At 44.5% G+C, this 8607-nt stretch overlaps 1 protein-coding gene across 3 annotated transcripts; it reads right to left on the bottom strand.

Moving 5' to 3' along the window:
• Positions 1–207: 207 nt before the first annotated feature.
• Mpv17l (MPV17 mitochondrial inner membrane protein like) lies at positions 208–8607 on the bottom strand. 3 transcript variants are annotated; one of them, XM_029544904.1, is made up of 4 exons: positions 8583–8607; positions 4864–4934; positions 2966–2995; positions 208–2798 (listed from the first exon to the last, which is right to left on the bottom strand). In XM_029544904.1, exons 2-4 carry the CDS (start codon positions 4930–4932, stop codon positions 2625–2627), a joined length of 273 nt encoding a protein of 90 aa, XP_029400764.1. In that variant the 5' UTR covers positions 4933–4934; positions 8583–8607; the 3' UTR covers positions 208–2624. The 3 variants fall into 3 exon arrangements, with proteins under 3 accessions (XP_029400764.1, XP_029400763.1, XP_021065734.1); XM_029544903.1 differs by having other exon boundaries at positions 2966–3059; positions 8271–8598; XM_021210075.2 differs by having other exon boundaries at positions 1770–2798; positions 8271–8598.

Here is an 8607-nt window from a genome sequence, read left to right as displayed (position 1 = left end):
CATAAAAAGGGGCCTGTGAGTTCCTCCATCATTACCATTTTGATGAATGGTTGACTCTTGCATGCTGGTTGTTTCTGCAGAATAAACACTCTTTGTCTTTGTATACTATTTGACTCTGGGGTACTCCTTCAGCCATTTTCAGATCCTCATATTATCTGTCTCAGTTTGGGTTTTATTGCTGAGAAGAGACACCATGACCAAGACATCTTTTATAAACATTTAATTGTGGATGGCTTACAGTTTCATAGGTTCAGTCCATCAAGTTCATAGGTTCAGATCATTAAGGCAGGAAACATGGCAGCAGGCAGGCAGACATCGTGCTGGAGAAGGAGCTGAGAGTTCTATATCTTGATCTGAAGATGGACAGAAGGGGATTGTTTTCCACAGGCAACCAGGAGGAGGGTCTCTCCTCACAGAGCAGAGCTTGAGCGAGCATAGGACCTCAAAGTCCACCCCCAAAGTGACACATTTCCTTTAACAAGCCACACCTTATAATAGTGCCACTTCCCATGGGCCAAGCGTATTCAAACCACCACAACATCTCTCCACATGGCTCTCACTTCATGCTTCCTGCTCCATCCATCCCCCTTCTGCCTCCTTCCTCACTTTTGCCTCCTTCTAACTCCCCTGCATCTGTCCTTGTCTCCCGCATCTCTGCCTGTGTGTCTGCCTGCACAGAAGTTATGCCCCATACTTCTGCCCCAGTTCCAGCTGTCAGCTCATTATTATACAAAAAGTCACATTACAGTCTGAACCAATCAGCATCAATCTTGTCAGGACAAGGAATCAATCGTTTAGGGTTGCCCTTTGGCACTGAGGCCTGCTTAAGAATCATCTTTTTGGGCAGGTAGGAAGGACAAACACTTGCACATAGAAAACTGGAGATGGGCCATAAAAATGACAATACCCAAATCCTGCCAGCAAGTAGCTTAGGGCACAGCAATTTACAAGTGAAGATACAGGGATATACTTTCATGCCATCCCAACAACTTCTATTACATTCCATAACTTAGACCCTTAGAAGGTACATGCTTATAATTTATACAAACATATTACAAACCATATAAATTAATTGCTTAGAAATTTAAGCATAAAATTGACCTTATACATTCACAAGATAAACTCAGAATTCAGTGTTTCATATCTCAAAATTTGTCATGTGTGCCAGTGGAAGCAACAGAACCATGGGGGCAATTTTCAGGTGAGATTGCTGAAATTTCTTAAGACATTCACAGTTTTAAATTTTTTAATCTTTGTGGTTTTGAGACAGAAATTTGCTGGTTTTTCCAGTCTAGTCTTGAACTCCTGGCTGAAACGATCCTCCTCCATTAACTTTCTGAATAGACAGGCACACACCTCCATGTGTGGTTATCAGTAGACAGGCACACACCTCCATGTGTGGTTATTTGCATAACTCTGAAACCTGAAGGCTCTGGCTGAGATTTGACAAACTGAATAAATGTGAAAGACAGGTTGAGGATTTGTGTGTCCATTTTAAAGTGTAAAGATAAAGAATTTTAAAGCACTGAATTATAAAAGACTACAATTAGGATCCTGGGATGAAGTCAGTGACAGAGCACTTGTTTGTGCAAGATACCAGTTCCACTTGAGTACCGCATACACACACAAAGTCAGGCATGGTAGCTCATGTTTGTAATCCAAATATTTGGAGTGCAGAGGCAGGAGGGTTGCTACAAACTGTGTAGACTGGTCTAGTATGGATTAGAGTTCTTCCTTAAGAGAGGAAAGAAACAATTAGTTTTCTAGAATTTTCATTTGCTGTAATTCATTCAGAAACCAAGTATTTTATTTCATATATCTAAGAATAAGGGCATTTGGTCAACTGTATCTTCTCAAAGCTAGAAGACACCAATTTTAAAAACCTGTACTTGGATATATAATATAAAAGCAGAAGGGTAAGACATGATGGTTCATGCCTGTAATCTCAGCATTTGGAGAGCTGAGGCCTCGCTGGAGTCTCTAGTGAGTTCCATGGCAGCCTGAGAACCTTCTTTTAAAAAAGTAGACAGTATCAATAAAGTATTCTATACAGAATACATACAACACTATTCCTCCTTTGAGGGTTAAAAACATCTTCTTACAGAATTTTAATGTTGGCATAATAATACATTATTATAAATTATCTGGGGGGGGACTGATTACTCAACCTTCTTAACTGAATTTTATATGCATAGAAATTTACTATAAGAACAAAAGACAATCAGATTCCACAGTGTGTAGGAAATAGCCTGAGAGTTTAGGCTAGAAATACAATCTAAACTGGAGGGTTTTTTCTGTTTTGTTTTGTTTTTTAAATTCAACTGGCCATAAAATATTAGAATAGAAATATTAATAATTCTAAAATGTCACATATCACTGTTGTAGTTTTTAACCAAAGCATTAAAGATATGAAAATACCAGAGAATAAGACTTTCAGACTGGAATGACTGGGAAAGGTTTGGATAAAAGTTAAAATAATCATTGATAATTCCAAATCAAATGGGCCTATGGAATGTTGGGCTTCATGTATGGAGCCTGTAACTGGTGAGTAAGGCAGGCCTGCTGCAGGTGATTGAGACCGATGAAGGAACAGAACTGAGTCCCAGGAAAGGAGTCCAGACTCGTCATTTCTCTGAGGACTTATCACGCGCCTCCTTCCTGCGAAGGAAGATGAATACGGACTTGACTGTACCATCGCCGCTCTGCTGCGAAAAGCATAGGAAGGTGGCCCAGAGGAAGCCACAGAGTCCCGTATATGCCGTCCTCCAGTGCACAGGGACAAGGCTGAAGTTGGTCAGCTGCAATGCAGACAAAGTCTGTTAGGAAGACAGGCAACAGAAGCTGCTTTGGGCTTGGTTTTTGACTCCACACTAGGGACTGCACTCAGGACCCCAGCACTTACTAGGTGACTGCTCTACTTCTGCACCCAGGCCTGACCCCGGAGTCTACCAAGCTTGGCACTCACCTGCACAAAGGGCCAGTACATGAGACCACTCTGCAACGAAGGAAAGCCTGGTTAGAATGCTGTGCAGGTACAGAAAGCAAACACACAGATCACTCTGTAAGAGAGTAAGAAATGCCCGGTGGGTAGGGTGCCCAGCTAGGACTGGATGGCACTTGGAGCACATTAAATGAAGACTGCTTGAAGCCTTGAGAGAGCAAGAGACTTGAAGGCGCAGCTTGTAAGCCAATGCTTACTGGTTATAATCGTAAGAACAGAATGAAAAGTCAGTCAGAGATTCTGGAAGAAATCCGCACTTTTAAAGTAATCACATATATTTATACATTATAATTTCCAAGTGAGTATCAGCATATGATATGCATGATACATTTATAATTACTAAATTCTTTAAAGTATATTTTAAACAAAAAAAATTTTCTTTTGAGACAGGATATTACTATGTGTCATTGGCTGACCTGAAGCTTTAGTTGGCTGGCTTAGAATTCACAGAGATCTACCTGCCTCTGTCTCCCCACTGCTGAGACTAAAGGCATATGCCACTATGCCTGGCTTATCCAAACAATACTTTATGGGACAACATGCAAAGACTACATCTAAGCTATCTCTTGGTACAGAACAAGATAGGCTGGCATTACAAAGTTCTTACATTTATTTAGTGTGTACGTGTGTGTGTACATGTGTGTGTGTGTGTGTGTGTGTGTGTGTGTGTGTGTGTGTGTGTGTGTAGGTCAGAAGATACTTACAGGAGTCTTTGAGACTGAACTCAGGACCTCAGGCCTGGTGGCAAGCACCTTTATCGACTGAGCCATCTTGCCAATCTCTTAATTTTTAAAATCGTTTTATTTTTATTTACTTTCTTTTGCAACTGGGTCTTGCTCTAAAGCTCAGTTTAGCTTCAAACTCATGGCAGTCTTCCTACCTCAGCCCCCTGGTATGAGCCACCATGTTCTAAGAAGTAATTTTTTTAAAAAATAACATGAGCCAGGCGTGGTGTTGTATCTTTAATTCTAGTACTTGGAAGGTAGTATATATGAAAGACAGGAGATGCTGCAGGCACATAGAAATCAACTAGAAGCACTTCCCACTGACCAGGTCTGGAATGCTTGAGAATACCAAAAATAATTTAACATAGTAACGAATTATAAACCACTAGGAGAAAAAGAACCCACAGTATATGCCCACGATAAAGATGTTGCTGGGAGTGAAGAACAAGCCCATGCTCACAGCACAGTGCTGAGCAGCACCTGGCGAGCACTGGTGCTGGGGAGACTCGCCCCCCAACAACCAGCACAGCAGTCAGTTCAGGCAGAATCACTCTCATTCCACTAAATAAATACTGTTATTAATTTTAAAAAGCTAGGGAGCTGGGCACCATGACATAAGTCTGTAGTCAGCTCCTGGGAGGTGGAGGCAGGAGGATCAAGAGTTCAAGGCCAGCTTGGATTATGTGAAACCCCATCTCAAAGCAAGCAAATGTAGGACAAGCATGGAATTCAATGGTAAAATTCTTGCCTAGTTTTAGGCATAGGTTCAATCTTCACTGGGGAGTTGGGGGGGGGGAGAGTTGTATTAAAGTGTTCCTTTTTTAAAAAATCACATTCATTTATAATGTGTGTGTGTGTGTCTGTCTGTCTGTCTGTCTGTCTGTCTATGCACTCACAAGTCTACTGCACGTTCATGCACACGTGCAGGCAGGCCACAGAAAGTATGTGGAGTTCAGGAACAACTGTGAGAGTCAGTTCTCTCTTACCACCATGTAGACCACAGTGATAGAACTTAGGTCCTCAGGTTTGGCAGCAAACTCCTTTACCCTCTAGGCCTTCTCGCCAGACCCTCAAATAAGTATTCTTTAATGTTTAAAATATTTAAAAGATATTATATTTTTCAGAAGCCTGTCTTACCTTATACGTATTCCAGAATTTCTGCTTCAGGTCCAAAAATATGTCATCCTTCTCCTGGAGAATGCTCATACCTGTTTACGGGGACACACCCGAAGGATTTTAGAAGTAGGAATAATTACTGTATAACAGTGTGTGTTCAAGTTTCACATTCCAACCTCATCCAAGTATATCAAATTCCAATCATTTACATGTTGCTGTTGACCCAATAGGAAAACAAGAATATCTCTATTTTAAAACTGTTTAGAGGAACCCCAAATAGGAAGTGAGAGCAGCCAGGTATAAAAGATATGGCAGAATGATTCTCTATCTAAACAAAGAAGCCACAAAATGCAAGCTAACACTAGCACTGGCCAATAAGGTTGTTGATGACTTCCTTGTTTATGTTTGTTTTACACTTATTGATTGATTGGTTGATGGTGTGTGCTTGCACTTTCCACTGCCCAAGTGTGAAGGTCACTTGCTGGGATCAGTTCTTTCTTTCCACCGTGTGGGTTCCAAGGGTCATCTCAGGTTGTCAGGCTTGCCAGCAAATGCCTGTACAAGCTAGGCCATCTTCCTGTCTCCTTGCTTGTTTTTTTAAGTACGTAAAAAAAGTTTTAGATTTGTTTATGTTATGTATTTGAGTGGTTTTGCATACACACAGACACACATATAATCATATACATATACATATACATATACAGTGTTGTGGATGGTTGTGAGCTGCTGGGAATTGAACCGTGTTCTTTTACAAGAACAAATGTTCTTAACTACGGAGCTATCTCTCCAACACTTTCTTTTTCCCCCCTCTATATAACTTTGGTTGTCTTGGAACTCACTATGTAAACCAGGCTGGCCTCAAACTCACAGAGATCCTCCTGCCTCTGCCTCCCAAGGTCTGGGACTGCAGGTTGGAACCATTATGCCCAGCTCCATGCTGCTGGGGGGGTGGAGCCCAGCTGCTAAAAGAGCACTCTGCCAACTAAGCTACAGCCCAGCTCCCAATTTTGAAAAAAAAAAAGGAAACAAAACAAAACGTTTTCCTTTTTCTTCTTCCTTTCTTTGTTCTTTTCCTTGTTTTCTTATTTGTGCTGAGATTAAACCCAGGGCCCAAGCATGGTAAACCTACCCTCTACTGCTGAGCTACACTGCCAACCTCCCACACTAACCTCATTCCTTTAAAAAATAAAGGATCCTGAACATTCCAGCAACTACACATGTCCTATCAGTATATTCGAATCAGAGTTTGACATCCGAGAAACAGGGCCAAAGCCTTACTTATAAAAGACAGTGCAAACATTCTCTGACAGCCCTGACTGGGGATGTGGGTGGGGCACAGGGTAAGTGTTACTAGTTAATTGCAGGAGATCCTTAGAACAAGACTGAAAGCCAAACCGAGCAAATGCTGCAAGTAGGACTCTGAGGGGCTTACCCACGTAAATACTAAACACGTATATGCAGCACATCATTTGACCCTCCCAACAATTTCCTGAGATGGAAGAGTTAACGGGAGGAAAAGACAGCTAGCTAGTCACAGTGGTCCTACAAAATTAGCACTCAAAAAGGCTGAAGCAGCAGGAGCATCGTGAGTTGGAGGCCAGACTTCACTACACAGCGTGACTGTCTAAAAATAAAAGTGTTCAAGGAGGCTAACAGCAAGAACCTGCCCAGGTGACCCATTCCTTAATCCATCATTTCCCAAGGCAGATCTGGCACAGGGCAACATCTGACTATCGGTTTTCAAGTAGCACCTTAAACTTCCAGTGCACGCACCCACGTTCCCCTTCAAGAAGCAGAGGAGACTGAACCAGAAATCTGACAGTAAGACACAGCAAAAATCTAGACAGGTGATATACGAGAAGGCCTCAGGCCTCACCCTAGGCAACCCCCATCCCTGGGACAGCACTGTTATCTAATCTCAGAGTAATCATACACGATCACTGTGTATATCAAGATGAAGAGCGTGACTAAAATTCTGGATCACACTGTCTTCTGGTGAACTTCCAAGCCCTCCATGCCTGTGTCCTCATTATCTGACATGGGAATCGTGAGCGTATCCGCCGAAGTGGTAGCTCAAAGATTAAATTGGAATCTAGCCCATCAAGTCTTAAGTCCTGGCCCCTAACCCCCTCATCACGGCACCAAGCTACAATAAGTACTGGGATGTGTTTGCAAAGCTGGCTGGGAGATCGCTCGAGAGAACAAGGCACAGAGCTTGGGCGAATCAGAAAAAACCTCTTGCTCTCTGGTTGTCTATTCTAACTTCACTGACCTTCTTAGCCATGACATTAGCTGAGACTAGGACGGGCCACCAGGTCTTTGATGTTTCCTGTGGGTTACCGAAGGAAAGGAAGTTAAAATAAACTCCCTATAATAGCTCCCAGAGGAGGGTAAGTTTCTTCTAGATGGTTTGCCTACCTTTATTCGGTTTTAGAAGACATTAACAAGCTGAGCCTGGTGGGGCGCGAGATTGTCATCCCAACAACTTGGGAGACTTAAGTGGGAGAATCACAAATCCAAGCAACTTAGTGAGCCCCTGTCTCAGAAATCAAAACAAACTAAAGACTGCAAATATAGTTCAGTTGGCACAGCTTGAGGCCGGAGGGGGGGGGGCTTTAGGCTCAGTTGCTGGTGATCTACCATCCCCAATGCCAAGACCAGGTCCAGTCCCTGGAGAAGACTCTCCAAACATGGAGTGGCCCTCCCCAGCTGCCACTGCCTTTTAGAATACAGAAATTGCTAAGGAGACAAAAACCAAGAGACCTTTTGTTGTTCTCAGTAAACCAGGCAGAAAAGATTCCCAAAGCCAGCTCATCCAGCCCGGTGTGAAAACAGCTACCTCATAGGTACACCATCCCGTCCCATTCTCTGTGTGACCCCACCCCAGGGAAATTGTTGCTCAAGCAAGACTAAGACCCTAGAAATGACTTTTCCATAATCGCATATTTCACCCACTCTGCCCCCAGAGTCACCAATCACATCACTTTTGGGTTAATGTGTTGGCCGCAGAGCCTCAGGTGTGGCCTTTTCTAGAACAGGTGGAGTCCAAGGATGCAGCTGCTTGCTATGGGGCTAAGCCAGCGTCTCTTGAAGATGCTTCTTTCTGGAGGAAAACAGACCTCTCCCTCCTGAACTCTGTCAACCTCAGCCTCTCAGCTCGGACACCAACCCTCTGAATCCCTGGCACTTGGCATCTCCAGTTCCCAGGTCAGCGGCCCCCAAATTCTTCCTCACGGAAACCTCAAGTCCTTCAACATCCAGACCTCCGATCGCTGCTTCAGAACTTCCTTTCAGCCCTAATTCCTGGGCCGCAGAGTTGTCACGTCCTGCCTCAGCACCAGTGGCTTCAGATCTCCCGTCTCCCCGTTCCCCACCCCCACCCCGACTCCCTCCTGCCTGGCCTCCAGTGCCCGGCCCCGGCCCCTCACCGACATAGAAGGCAGAGAGGGCTATCGGCCCTCCGACAGTCTGATCGCATAGCACCTTGGCCAGGACCGTGCGCGGCGCGCGGCCTGGCAGCGCGCGCTCCAGTAGGCGCAGCCACACGTAGTTGAAGTTTCCGTGGAAGGTCATGGCCAGAGTGGCCACGCGACGCGTCTGGCGCCAGTCGGCTGGGCCTCCCCGCAGTCGCTGCTGCAGGGCATCACCCGCCGAGAAGAGCCCGGCGTAGAGCAACACATTAGTGGGCCACGGATAGCGCCGTGCGGCCCGTGGAAACGCACGCCACCAGCTCGCCATACCTGCCCCGGGTGCTCTCAGTGCCTG

The sequence above is a fragment of the Mus pahari genome, chromosome 12 (assembly GCF_900095145.1).
Source record: "Mus pahari chromosome 12, PAHARI_EIJ_v1.1, whole genome shotgun sequence".
NCBI lineage: Eukaryota > Metazoa > Chordata > Mammalia > Rodentia > Muridae > Mus > Mus pahari.
This window is presented reverse-complemented; position numbering and strand designations above follow the sequence as displayed.